Source organism: Ctenopharyngodon idella, chromosome 21 (assembly GCF_019924925.1).
Source record: "Ctenopharyngodon idella isolate HZGC_01 chromosome 21, HZGC01, whole genome shotgun sequence".
Taxonomy (NCBI): Eukaryota; Metazoa; Chordata; class Actinopteri; order Cypriniformes; family Xenocyprididae; genus Ctenopharyngodon; species Ctenopharyngodon idella.
Genome location: NC_067240.1, coordinates 22,864,559 through 22,879,712, shown reverse-complemented (window position 1 = coordinate 22,879,712; position 15,154 = coordinate 22,864,559). Strand labels below are relative to the sequence as shown.

Below are 15,154 nucleotides of genomic sequence, written 5' to 3'. Positions count from 1 at the left end.
AAGCAGTTCAACTGTTTTCAATATTGACCAAATGTTTCTTGTGCAGCAAATCAGCATATTAGAATGATTTCTGAAGGATCATGTGACACTGAAGACTGGAGTAATGATGCTGAAAATTCAGCTTTTACATTACAGGAATAAATTACACTTTAAAATATATTAAAATTGAAAACAGATCTTTTAAATGATAATAATATTTCTCAATATTACAGTTTTTACTGTATTTCTGATAAAATAAATGCAGCCTTGGTGAGACTTCTTACAAGCCCCAGACTTTTACGAAATTTTATAAATGCAGGCTTCGTGAGCAAAAGAGACTTATTTCAAAAACATAAAAATCTTAATTATTCAATTATATATGTATCAGAAAATGCTAAATATAAACATTTTAGTAGTGGTCTCAGACTTTTGGGCCCCACTGTATATGATTAAATACAGTTTTACAATAGCAAATGAGATGTGCACTGAAATAAATTATATTTATTTACTTAATTACTTCATTAATTACTTAGTGAACAGGCTTTAAATGGATTTACAATATATTAAAACAGAAAAAAGTTCATTTAAATTGTAATAATTTTCCACAATATTGCTGTCTTTACTGTATTTTTGATAAAATAAATGCAGCCTTGGTGAGACTTGTTACAAGCCCCAAATTTTTGTGTGTATGTTCTAGGGCAGCCCTTGACTAAAGATTTTTCTGGTCGACTAATCGCACATTAATAAACCATATAAATTATAATAAAGAGCCTTTAATGCCACCGCCTAATCAGCGTTCAAGCGCACGCATAAAGCTTGCCACAGCGCACCGGCAGAAGTAATGGTTATGAATGCGTCGGGGAAAAACAGCAAGGAGACTGCTTTAACATCTTAATAATTAATTGATAAACTAGTGTTTTCTGTATTTTCGGCTGCAATGATGAAGTTGACGATGCTTTCACTTTTGTTAGCTTCACATCCTTGTTCACATTGCTTAAAAAAACCTCATGTAACTACATGAACTTAATTTAACTGAGTTGTTTCTACTAAAAATGAGTATTGTCAGCTTTACTTAAGTGTTTGTTCAGTCAACTTAACATTGCTGAGTGAAACGCACAAATTAATCTTGACATAACTAACTGGGCAGTCGATCCATAGTTTCCATCATGCTTTGCAAGGGACTGCATTAGGAGAGTAAATTTAGGGATTAAAATGTTATTTTATGTTTTTTCAGTAAAGGGAAAGATGTTGTTAGTTTATGTTAGTGTTTAATCTTCAGTTATGTTGGACATTTGGAGGAGTTTCTGTAATTTTTTTGATTACAGAAATTTTTTGATTACAGAAAATTTTGTGGTTACCATTATGCAGAAGAGTTGCGCCTGTGTTTAGGCAGTGAGTCTCATATACACATGTTTAGGATGGTATTCCTGCTCTCAATTCAGATGAGTTTGTTCAATTAGTTATTTTTTGAGTGCATTTTGTAGAGCATATAGTTAATTTAATAAGGTAAATTAAGTCAATAAATGTGTTAACCTTTGTAATAAACATAACATTAAGTAAACTGCACATATGAATGTTATGTAACAGTGACAAATTCAAATGATTTGTACTTACTCAGAAATTTTGTAAACTTTACTTGAATTTCTTTTGTTCATACAACTAAATTGTTATTTGTACAAATTACTCAATATAGTTGCGTGGAACCACTTGACACTTCTTTTTTAAGTAAATCCAACAATTCATTTTTTTGAGTGTAGTGCACGCACTTATATGCACGTTTCATATGGATTACATAACCTGAGAGTATTTGTTTTCCATTTGAATTGGTTCATTTAAAAGTAGACATTTCGCTTTCTATAGATATATTTTTCATGTCTGTGAGGCAAGTTTACATGGAGTTTCGGTTCTTTTCTTTCTTCCTTTTTTTTTTGGCATGCTCAAGTTCACAGAGATGGCAAAAATTGCATAATCATTATTTTACAAAAGCACAACATTTTGTTGTCATTGTGAGTGCACACTTGGCAGATTCAAAAGATGCATTACTCTTTTCTGTATGACCAAAAATGACAAAATATTTTAAATGCAAGTGATCGCACCGGCTCCTCCATGTTAGCGGTCATGCAGTAAGTGTGCTACTATTCAGCTTTAGCACTCTGCACAAACACTTGAATAGCCACATTTGTCTAGGTAACGTTAAAGTGAGCGGCCATGTAAAGTTGCTACTACTTACATGTTTGAGATGACAAGCCATATTTGAGGTCGATGAATGATAGGCGAGCATTCGGATGTCCAGCTGTTAATGATCTGTCTGTCACAGACTGCGTGACTTTGCCACTTCCTGTGGATTTTTTCCCCCTGCGACTAAGCGACTAATAAAATTTTGGTCGACTAAGCCTCTTCTCATCAACTAACGGTTAGTCGACTATTAGGGGGCAGCCCTAGCATGTTCGCAATCAAAAAGATGAAATGTTTAGAAGAAATTTCGATATCTATCCTGTAAAGAATTGAATAAAATTAGGGTCCATGGACCAAAGCGTGATATAAAATAGGAAGTCTAAAAAAAGTTTTTAAAAAAGGGGGTTTTTGAATTGAATTTTGATGGGGCCTCAAACGCATTGCCAATGGGAGGCAAAACACATTGTCTTTACTGGCTTCTTTAAATTTACGTTGCTACAATCAACAAGTCCAAATGTATAAATGCACTCCATTTAAGCCTCCAGTTAAACCTGATTTGTACATTACGGTAAATGGGTGCAAACCAAATATATAAGCAAATATTTTCTTTAGGCCTACATTCAAGAGCAGTAGGTTAACAAAACATTATGCAAACAAGGAAACTTCTCACTCTGAAACGCTAGCGCAAACACTCAGTGTGAAAACAAACAGGTCCTAACATTCACCCATATCACATTACATGAATTATCATTATTACCAAATAATCCACTTGCTCATTTTTTCTCTAAAACTCATAATGTTGTATTTTGGGTTGAGTTGCATTCTATCCTCTTTTAATGTGTATTTTTGGAGTTGTATAGACAAGCTTACCATCTATACTTCATTTAAACAACATTTTGCTAATTATTATGAATGAATAGTTTTTAGGAACTACATGGAAAATTTGTACTTTTTAAAAGAAAGTTACAAATCACAGGACCAATAAAATGAACTAGTGAAGGCAAAAAAACAAGTCTTTAAAAGTGGTGAATAAATGGTGAATTACAAAAAAATGTTCTATTATACATTCACATACATTTACATCTAAATTCTTCACATATGTACGTGTATTGTTGTGATGATCTGACATACATTTTTGTAAAACTCAATTTTAAATTAGATTAAGATTTCTAAATTTTTTATGCATTTATTTTTATTATTTTATGAAGTGGACCGTTGTGATGGCATGTAAAAATAACAAAAAATGCATACTACATATGTACACTACATTCAAAAGTTTGGGGTCGGTATGATTTTTTAAATGTTTTTGAAAGAAGTATCTTATACTCAACAAGGCTGCAATTATTTGATGAAAAATACAGTAAAAACAGTATTAGTATGAAATAGGATAACAATTTAAAATTTTTATATTTGAAAATATTTTAAAATGTCATTTATTCCTGTGATAGCTACATTTTCAGCAGCCATTACTCCAATCTTCACTGTCACATGATCCGTGATAATTTTTTTTCAGGAATATTTCATGAATAGAAAGTTCAAAACAGCATTTATTTAAAAAAAAAAAAAAAAAAAAAAAAGAAGTTGTTTTTGTAACTTTTGATCAATTTAATTTAATTTAATTTAACTTAATTTAATGAGTCCAAACTTAAAAAGTGTTAAACATATTTCTGTTTAATATTTCCTATAGACCCATTTGGAGCAGACGTCACAGTTAAGTCACTTGCAGCTGCGCGCGCATAGTGGTTGCAGAAAAATAGCGGTAGCAAGTGGAGGAAAATGTGCAAAATCCAGAGAATAAGAGAAAAATGTTTTGTTGTGCCTCTGGATGTCGGAATCGGAATGCAAAAAATATAGTCTTCATTTTTTATAGAATACCGTCGTTTAAGACGTCCTTTGAAGCTAAACGGAGACGTTTATGTTGCAAGTCACAGACTGGACTGATGGAACCTGCAATGATTAGTCTACTATTAAAGCAGGAATTTGATGTAAACAGTAAGTCTACATAATATTCACATATGCAGTTCATAGAGGACATACATACATAGCAGTTACAGCGAGAAATAATATTTAAACCTATAACATTTTACATAGATAACTTTAAAGTTAATTAAAGTTAATTTAAATGTATGTTTAAATTTAAACATAGCCTATAATATTTTTATTTCACAATTCTGAATTTTTTTCTTTCATTTGCGTGGTTATATCTCCCAGTTCGGATTTTATAACTCACAATTGTGAGTTTATTTCACAATTCTGAGGGGAAAAAAGTCAGAATTGCGGGATATAAACTTGCAATTCTGAGGAAAAAAGACATATCTCACAATTCTGTTTTTCTTTCTAATGTGAGATATAAACTCAAAATGAACTTTTTATTCTTTTATTCTGTTCCTTCCATAGACTGCTACTGATGTTGTTTTCTGCAACCAGGTAGGCTCCGCCCACAAAAAGACGTCATGGCTGTTTACAAGCACCAAATTGATCTATAATTTTACATTTTAAGTCTATTAATAATATGAGATAGTTTTATTTGAAAATAATATAAAGATACAAAATACACATCAACAGCAACGTTAGATATGGATAGGTGCCATAGAAAGTAATTATTTTGTGAAAAAGTGGCATGGGTTACAAAGTGTCCTGCTTCTATATGTTAATACACGACTGTATTTTGTCAAATATTCACATACTTTTTTGTGGGAGTACGAGAAAAATAATGGCAGTAAAATTATGTGTTTGTGATTGTTGTCTTCAGTGAAAAGCCCCACCTCACTTAGCCACTCCTATCTGCTCAAACACATTAGCTTATTATGACAATCAGATTGGCTATAATTATGCAGCAAGTAGAACACTTCACTGCGGTTTTTATTTGGATAGATTGGTTTGCCTACTTCTCTATTGTGTACTTAGTCATTATGGATTATCGCTGGCTTGACTATTTGTATATGTACTCCTGGAACTGAGACAAAAAGTTCTCCGCAATGTGCCAATGATAAAAGAATGCAGGAATGTGTTCCTAGAACACTCTTAAGGTGTAACGTTTTGTCCTGGGCGACATTTAAACATTTCTTTCAGGTTGTCATTGCTCAGGGAATGTACTGAGAACTGAATTAAGGTTCAAAGAGATCAATATTCATTTTTACCCGCATGAGCTCCTGTTTCTCCTTTTCCCCAGAGCTGATGGCATCTTTAATGGTCTTTACCTCCTTCAGGATGGCCTGGGCTTCATGCAGTTTGTAGCCATGCGAGGCACTGGACACTTTGTGATCAATTCTGGTGAAAGACAAAGAAAAAACAGTCAATTAGCAATAATTGTGAATCATCCATATTATTTTTTAATGACTTTGTTGAATCAACACACTCGGAATCTGCTTAACTGTAAAGGAACCAAATGTATCAGTGAATCAGTTTTTGGAATCTGTCAGACCTGCTCGATTTGAGGAAAAATATAATTGCAAATTTTCTGATTAAAAAAAAATTGTGATTGTGATTTAAAATGCTATTTTTCAAAGGTTTGCTGTGCTTGTTTGAAGGGTTGCACATTTTTGCCAAAAATGTTGTGATTATATATCAAAGTGACTAGAATAGAATAGAACTGTAAAATAAAAGTATTATTATTATTATTATTACTACTACTAAATAAAAACATTACGCAAAATAAGAAATATTAATATTGTAATATTCCACATACTCAAGAAAATATAATAATAATAATAATAATATTTATGGCTGTCTTTTTAACATTTCCAAATGTTAAACCATCAAGCTTTTATTTTGGCGGAAAACCACAGGGAGCCCTTAAAGCTTATAAATCAGCTGGTTATGTTCTCATTACAAGTTTGGGAAGATGGTTGGCATATGTTGTGTTCCCAAATGTATGTTATTAGTGACCCAAAGTCACAGCAGATACAGAGATGATTTGTGTGAAACAGCATTTAATGCGAACAGAGTTGCTCTTAAACACTGAAAACACCAGATCATGAGCTGATTGCGCTTCACTCTGAAACAGGCAGCACATATATTTATTTATTTAATTAAATGAAATAAATCATATGAATTAACTAATTCACTTAAACAAATCAGACTGACTAATTCCTGCTAAAACCGGCTGTCAGTCACATGCATGACTACCAAAGTTTGTCTATTTGAGGAATACACTTTCAAAAAAATGCCTTCCCATATTTGAAGCCAACCAATACCCAGAGCAAGTAGTTATGGCTACTTCCACTACCAAACCATTATAGCAGTAATATGAGCCATCAAGAACAGTAAAAGAAAAAAGGATTCACTCTGTACCAAAGTTTATCTTTGAGATATTTGCAAACCCCCAGACTGAGCACCCTGTTCCTGGTCACCTGAGCGAGGCACGAGTTTGCGTAGACCGCACTAACGCCGAAATACTCATATACGCCTCTGTTGAATATTTTGCTTGCGATTTCCTGGAATGTCAAGCTCCAGCAGAGCCAAGAATACGGGGGGGGGATTCTGTTTAGCAGAAGAGAGCATGTAAAGCAAGTCATCGGTAAGTCATGTGCGGACCTGAGTAACAGGTTAGTCCACATTCCTCTGGGCAAGAGAGCTAGAGGCAAGCAGTCAACAGGAATCAGCCCAGCATCTCAACACCCTTTCACATACAAAAACAGCCCAATCTAAAGCTTTATGTCAATGGCTTCCTAAAACAGCCCTGCGGGAAAAAATGTCTAAAGGCAGGAACACACCAAGCCGACGCCGACGAACTAGTGGCGATGAAAGCAGACTGCGGGGTTGGCTCACGTCAGCAGCGTCTGGGTCCAAAGTTGGCCTGACACACCAAACTGACGCTCGACAGCCGACGAGTCGCACGTCCGTTCTGCGCTTGCGCAAGATGAAATGCCTTTCCGTACCAGCAGGTGGCAGTAGCTGAACGGCCAATCTGAATGATCAGATGGCCCAACGGACCTACGATCTCCGACGCCGATTCAACATGTCGAATCGGCCGAAAAAAAGAAGACGAGGACCAACTTCAGCCGACGGTGCGGAACACACTGAGAAAACTTAGTCGGCCGACGAACAAAAACTGCCCGAAGGCCGACCGTCGGCTTGGTGTGTTCCACACCTCTTAAAGTCTTTATTTTGTTTTGGGGATGTACTAGAATAGGTTTTCATGCTCGTTCAAAAAACACATTATTTTTCACATATTTTACACTATTTCAGCACCTCTCTTCCCAGTCTGTCTGTAACGCTCAGTTTAGTTCCAGTCTCTATGAAGCCCCTCCTTCCGAAAAGCACAATGTGCTCTGATTGGTTGGCTGGACCAGCTTTAAGCGTCTGACCAATCACCAATTATTATCAATTATTTAAATGAGTCCATTATCGAGGATTAACACTTGAGTAAAAGGATTCTTGATTTTTTATTTAGAGTAGGGATTTTCAATTCACGTAGAGTAGGGATGTGCGTTTCAAATAATTTGACAGTCGTTTAAACAGAAGTTTTGTAACCGACTAGTCTAAAGTAAGAAATCCCCTAAAGATTTCTGAAGCATTCTCCCTCAACAAATCTGACTGGTAACATGTCTGTTGTTGTCATCGTGGAGATAAGTTATTTTTTCAGAGTTGAAGTGAATGACGCGATGGGCATTTGCTTTCTTTGGCTATCGTACATATTGTACGTGCATGTGCTGAATATGGCTCCAGTGGATTTATGGCAGTTAGACATGTCACAGCTTACATAAAACTTTTCTGTTTTTTTGTTTTTTTTTGTGTAATCGACTATTGTTTTCAGTGTCGACTAGTAGCAGCTGTACAGTTTAGTCGACTAGTCTTGGACATCCCTAATTTAGAGGTACAACTTTTTGAAATGAGCGTGTTATCATGGGGTCTGTGCTTTAGTATGCTTAAGATGCAGTCACATTTACCGCTATTCTGTGAATTTTCGTGTGTAAAATCCAACACTTTAATAGGAATCCACGCGATCTGGAATTCTGTGCGAGGTCAAAAGATTTCCCAACATAGATTTCGCAATGGGTTCAAGTTGGTCACAGATTCAACACGTTGACCAACAGATAGCTGCTTGGAATTACGCCATCAAATTCGTTGATGTGGTATACAAAATTGGTTTTGTCTATCGAAACAAAATTCAACTTTTTGCCGGCATGTTCTGAAGATGATCTGATTCAAATTTGGTGAAAATCGGAACAACGGTCTAGGAGGAGTTTGAAAAAGTAGGACAGGAAGTTCGGCAGACTATAACAAAATTGGTATCTACGTTCTTGGCATGACCAAAGGACCAAGTTTTATTACAATAGGCAAAATTAATCAAAAGCTATTAGCATTTTTGGAAATTTCATTATAATTTTTATAACGAAAACTGTCTCGAAACTTGTTGGGTACCTTCAGGGCATGATGCCGATGGCATGTACAGAATTTCATAATGATACATCAATGTGGCCCAAAATATGTCATCTGATATGGGAAAATTGGGTATCGTTCAACTCTGTATTTCGCTCTGAATCTAAAGAGACCATTCAGAAGTTCTAAGCAAAAAGAGCTATTTTTCATATCTCCTCACCACTAGGTGGCACTGCGCTGAAATGCAGGTAACCCTCAGGTCATGGTTGTCATAACACACACTAAGTTTGGTCTGAATAAGTTAAAACGTTGTGAAAATATAGCCTCATATCCATTTTGGCATGTTCTTCGTCAAATTTGTTTGCGCGTTATTCAAGAACGGTTTGACAAATCAACTGGAATTCCAACTTTTTGTCGGCATGGTCTGAAGATGATTCGCATGAACTGGTTCTTTTTGGTGAATCAAAAGCACACAATGAGATCAGTGTAATGTTAATCAATGACTCCTATGTACTGGTTCTTTTTTAGTGAATCAAAACATACAGCATGTGGTCCGATTCCCAAAATGAATGACTGTTCTTTTAATAGAATTTTAGCAACTCATTCAAAAAGATGAGATACTGGTTTTAATCAGTGTATAACAGTGGTTCTCAACCTTTTTGACACGAAGGTCCCCAATTCTCCAACACAATATTATAAGGGCCCATCTACTCCCCCAATATAGGCTAAGATATTTTCAGTGTTTCTGCCATAATTATGAAAAAACTGCTTGTTTTGAAACTTGTTTTATTAACAGAAACAGGGGTATTTATTGATATTATTCTTTGACCTCAATAAATTAACCACAATTCATTTTGTGATTCCAGAAGTTCCAGATGTTCTTCAGTTAAAAACAATATTTATTGAGAGGGGAATGATTTCTTGATTTAGTTTTTTTTTTTTTTTTTTTTTTTACAATGACTGTTTGAGGTGCATGATGTTTTGAAGAACAGTAAAAATATTAACTTTTACAACAACACACAAGACAAAAGTGAGCTCACACCATCACAATAAAGTGCCAATGCACTCATAAAATGGCAAGAGATAAGATGCTACATTTTTGACTTGCACAAAGACGAGGTGTTTTCAGACTGAAATGCTTTTAAACAAGAAAGCGATCAGTTGTTGGAACGTGATCTACAGTGAGGTCAGGTTACACTTACTCTTTCAATGTCTCAAAGCCTTGCTCCTTATAAAGTAGTTCTTGCCTCATAAAGGCCAAATCTCTCTTCAGCTTATTTACCTGAACAAAAGACAGCAACAGAGAGAAAGTGAGCAGGTGAATGAATGAGATACTTGTGTAATTACAAGACGTCTTACATTTGGCTTTAAATGTAATCTCGCTGCCTGTCATCACATTTGAAATCCATGATGTACGGAGTGCTGCAAATATTACACCCAATTCATGTCTTGCATAAACAAGATAACACTCACAGCAAAAAAATCAAAGGCTCCATGTTAGGTGAAAGAACTTCTTACCCGGCTTTTTGCTGTAACAATCTCCGCTTTGAGGATTTCAGGGTCATATTTACTGCTTGATGAGGATCTGGAATTTACTGTAGGAAAGATAAGAGTTCAAAGGCTTTATCTTATCTAGAAAACCATTTGACACGGCTCTGGAATTCCATAGTGACTTATAATATTGCTACAGACTGTGTCATAAATCTGCATCCATTATAATAATGTTTTATTTAAAATAAAGAATTTGCTTGCAAAAGATGTTTGAAGAGTGAGATCATTGCAGGTTGGGCTGCACAAATATTTTAAAGTGAATTCAAGATTGTAACCTCATCAACCAAGCATGCAGCTCTCGCTGTCTTATTTCCACAGATAATGAATGGTTTTAAAATGATGGCAATGTTCCCTATATAGATTCCTTCATATAGATTTAAAAATATAGAAGTTAGGATAAAGAAAACTGTCTTTTACATAGGGCTGTCAATGTTAACACATTATCACATGCAATTAATTCAAAATCCTTAACGTGTTAAAATAGTGTGTTAAATAAATTACTGAAGCACGTGAAATTGGGTTGTTAATGTAATTTACCTCACGCAGTTCTAATCTTAGAAGTCGGGAGTTTATCACACTGAGCATCTACAATGGCACAAGCACCTATAAGCCTGGTAAGCGGATATTTCTATTCTAACCCTTTAACTCTATTGTCATATCCTGTGATTGTTTCTGAAGAGTGCGAGCCCTCACGTATCGCGCTGTGTGAAATACAGACTAAACGGAACATCAAACCATCCCAACGCTGTATGCCCAGATCGCACTGATCACACATTGTATTGTATGTACAGACACATTTCATTGATTTGTCATGTGTATGTTGCTGTGTTTAGTAATTCTGAATGGATCCGTAGTAGGTATATACAGTCAGGTCAAAGCAGTTAGTTTAGGTTTTTTTTTTTTTTTTTTTTTTTGGAGGGGGGGGGGCATCTCAATGTGGTCCTGTTCGGTATCGCAACTTGACTTGTCTAAAATGTAAACAAGCTCTTTGCTGTTGTACTGTACACATAATATACACTGTGAATTCTGAAGTTTTTTTCTGTAATGTTTTTTTTTTTCATGGGTGCTTTGGTGTGCATCAATTTATGAATTATATGGACTCCTTGGGCCCTATCATACACCCGGCGCAATGCGGCACCAGGCGCGACGCAAGTGTTTTTTGCTAGTTTCTGCCAGACGCAGTTATCAGCAGCACACAAACATGCTGAATATTAAAAATAAAACGATTACAATGTAAAAGATTATTATTGTGTGCATAAAGATAAAAATGCTTTGGTGGAATCTGGCTTTTCCCGTAAGTGGTCTGTTCGTGCTCAGATCCGTTTCCTCACTAGAGAAGCGTTCCGTTTTTTCTGCTTGCAAATGGCATGAGCACAACTGGCTTTTAAAGGGAATGGGAGATGAGACTCTGATTGGTTTATTGCAAGTTACGCCCAAAACACACCCATTACTTATTAAGACAATAGGGACAACCCTTTTAGCCCATGCGAGTAGATCGTTAAAATAGGGCTCATTATATAATTGTTGTCATTTTGGAGTCACCAAGTGTCCTTTTTCAGAAAGACACCTAATTTTACCTTGAAAAAAGCTTGCAGAAAATACAGTTTTGTCAGAATCACCCTTTAATCTGATGGTTTACTTTTTACTGAATATAGCAAATGATGACAAGACAAATGTGTTAAACAAGATAAATGGTGTATGCTTAATTTCATGATAAGTGTGTGATTACTCGATTAAAAAAATAAAAAAAAATAAACTATTGACAGCCCTACATTGAAATAAGCACTACTATGTAATGTAATGTAATGTCTTCATAAATTTCTGACATATTATATTATATTCTATTCTATTATATTTTAAACCTTTTAGGACAAAATGATGAAAATGAAATAAGAGGAAAAAATATATTTTGATGCTTTTGCGTTCGCTCACTAAAGTTTTGTGATCCCCGAGAAACTGTGTTCGCTCGCAAAACTTTTGTGTACTTTGCAAACAGACGCAAAGTTTCTCAGGAGAACGCAAAATCTCTCTAGGCAACGGAAAACATTTGCGAGAGAACGCAAAAGCATTGACAAATAATTTTTCCTCCCATTTCATATTTTTTTCCTTCACCATGTCCCTTTAGGGGCTCTGTAACTATGTCCTAAAAGGTTTTAAAAATATAATATAATATAATATAATATAATATAATAGCTGCATTGCTACTTTTTGTCAACAATGTCAAACATTTATGAAGACATTACGTTTATTGAGGGTAAAATCAAAGACAGACATATTTTATATTAAAGTATATTAAAGTCAGTCATTTCCATATTTTACCTAGTGAGTAGTTGTTATATTTACTGTGCCACAACCATGATATGTCAACTTCGTCACATAAACTATAAAGACATTTTTAGCTGGGACATACCAATTGACAGTATTTATTACATGTGTGATATGCAAAATATGGTTATTTTGTCAACATCACAGAAAGATTTACTCTCTGATGGTGATTAAAATAAAACAAATATACTTGAAAGTCAGTATGACACCATCCTGAAGATGTCAATATTTATAATAAATTATTTTAGGTTTACATCTGACATTGTTGACCTATAGTATAGTGAAAGGAGAATAATTCTAAACGTGTTGCAGTTGTACAGATTAATCCAAAAGAATTCCTTAATACACAAACTTGTCTCAAGAATCACTGTCAAGTAGCTCTTAATTAAGAACAGTCTTAAAGTGACAGACACATGTATAGAGTCATAAGTCTTACAGCTGGTCTGCGAAGACGACTTGTCCCTCCAAGCATCATTTAGCTGCCGATATTCCTGTTGGGCCAGGCGAAGTCGCTGTTCTTTGACCTGGTAGATCTCCTTTTGGGCGCTCAACGCTTCCTGAACCACGCTCAGATAATCCCGCAACATGAGCTCCTGCTCCCTCTGCCACTGAGCACGCGGATCCTCCAACTGAGTGCTCTCTGAGAGAAGGAGAGAGAAGATAGAAATATCTTCAAAGTTAATGGAAAAAATACACCACTGGTCAAAATTTTGGAATGATTAGGATTTTTTATGTTCTGTAAAGAAGTCTCTTAAGCTCACCAAGGCTGCATTTATTTAATCAAAAGTCACAGTAAAAACAGTAATATTGTGAAATATTATTACAATTTAAAAGAACTTCATTCTATTTTAATATATTTTAAAATGTAACTTATTCCTGTGATGCAAAGCTGAATTTTCAGCATCATTACTCCAGTCTTCAGTATCACATGATCCTTCAGAAATCATTCTAATATGCTGATTTACTGCTCAAGAAACATTTATTATTATTATCTATTTTGAAAACTGATTTTGAAAAAAAAAAAAAAAAGGTTTTGCTGCTTAAAATGTTTGATACCTTTATTAATATTGGTTAAAAATTTTATTCAGCAGGGACACAAAGGGATTATAAAGTTACAAACAATTTCTATTTCAAATAAATGCCATTCTATTGAACTTTCTTTTCATCAAAGAATAATGTAAAAAAAAAAAGTATCACAAAATCAAAAAACTGTTCATAACAGTTTTAGTTAACAATAACATCAGTGTTATTGTTAACTAAAACTAAAATTATTTAAAAAAAAAACATTTTTATAATTGAAGTAAAGCTGAAATAAAAAAATAAATATTGGATGAAAAACCTTAACTGAAACAAAAATTAGAAATATTAAATATGACAAAAGCACATAACAAAATACATTAAAATAATACTAAAATAACACTAATACTAAAAGATTGAAAATAGTAATGATTAATAATGAATATGTCTGTCCAAGTTTAAATTGTTACAGAATAGTACAAAATACTGTGCATTTGCAACTAATTATCTGCACAGAAATTTGTTCTTGTCATGTTTCAGGAATGAGGCCCACTGAATCATCTGTTTCAACCCTCAAAGCCTGTTTTCATTTACGTCAAATTCAATATGCCATTTCATTTATCTAAAACCCACAAAACACACAACAGACTCCCTATACTCCTATGAATGCATAAGGTGGGCTGCAACTTGTTCAACTTACTGGTATTGTGGTCGACATAATAGGCTCCAACGTGGGGGTCGTAGGCCTCCTCCCATCCCACAGGCAGCTCATCTCCAATACAGTCCGCAAAAGTCAGAGGCTTAGTCTGCCTGCAAAATCAAACAGGGAATCCAACTGTCAGTCAACAGCCAACCAGAGAGAAGACAGGGGGATGTTGGACCTCCACCCTTCATGCTTGTTTTAGTGGGATGTCACTCACTGAGAGTTTGAGTGTGGCGCAAGCATGTGGGGGGTGGGGGGGTGGGAGGGGGCATCAGAGGAATGTCAGGCTATTCACCTCTAGTGTGCTGGTCGAGCACAATAGCCGGAAACCCAAGCCGGGCATTCCACAGGCCCTGCTGACCCATCGCCTGGAGGTTTCTGAGGCAACACACTGTGGCTCTCCAAGCCCAGTGCTTTGGATCACAGCAGAGCAACAGGGACACTCACTTGGGCGAAAAGAGCGACGCTAAAACTTTTATTAGCAGGCGCACGCTAATGCTAACAAAGTAGTCTGGCTGAACTTCAGTGGAGAGTACTGCTGGCACTTGCTAGCTAGACTAATCAATTAAAAAGAAAGAGCATGTAGAGGTTTTAGAGTAAATTTAAAGAGCCTAGGGTAGGAAGTTTATCACTAACCTGATATAAGGATGCTAACCAAAGACATCAGGTAACAATATTGTTTAAAAAATGCTTTAAAATTATCAAAAGACAAGGGCCTTGGCAAACACTGAAACAATTCTAAATTATTTTTATGATGATAAACTTTTTTATTAAACACCAAGGGGAAATTTAAAATTATTATACACTACCAGTCAAAAGTTTGGAAACATTACTATTTTTAATGTTTTTGAACGAAGTCTCTTACGCTCATTAAGGCTGCATTTATTTCATAATAAATACAGAAAAAACAATAATATTGTGAAATATTATTACAATTTAAAATTATGGTTTTCTATTTTAATATACTTTAAAATATAATTTATTTCTGTGATGCAAAGCTGAATTGTCAGCATCATTACTCCAGTCTTCAGTGATCCACATGATCCTTCAGAAATCATTGTAATATGCTGATTTATTATC

The 15,154-nt window shown here is 35.0% G+C and overlaps 1 protein-coding gene across 2 annotated transcripts in view; it reads right to left on the bottom strand.

The window, feature by feature from the left end:
- wwc1 (WW and C2 domain containing 1) overlaps nucleotides 1-15,154 on the bottom strand; it is a 50,835-nt gene that overhangs the window by 26,128 nt on the left and 9,553 nt on the right. Inside the window, exons 1-6 of one of the 2 annotated variants that reach the window (XM_051878090.1) lie at nucleotides 14,370-14,388; nucleotides 14,072-14,181; nucleotides 12,791-12,994; nucleotides 9,997-10,073; nucleotides 9,681-9,760; nucleotides 5,295-5,424 (exon numbers count right to left, since the gene is read on the bottom strand). In XM_051878090.1, the coding sequence (XP_051734050.1) occupies nucleotides 5,295-5,424; nucleotides 9,681-9,760; nucleotides 9,997-10,073; nucleotides 12,791-12,941 (438 nt within the window). In that variant the 5' untranslated portion in view covers nucleotides 12,942-12,994; nucleotides 14,072-14,181; nucleotides 14,370-14,388. Of the gene's footprint in view, nucleotides 1-5,294; nucleotides 5,425-9,680; nucleotides 9,761-9,996; nucleotides 10,074-12,790; nucleotides 12,995-14,071; nucleotides 14,182-14,369; nucleotides 14,389-15,154 lie in introns of those variants that run through there. The other variant, XM_051878089.1, reaches the window with a different exon arrangement.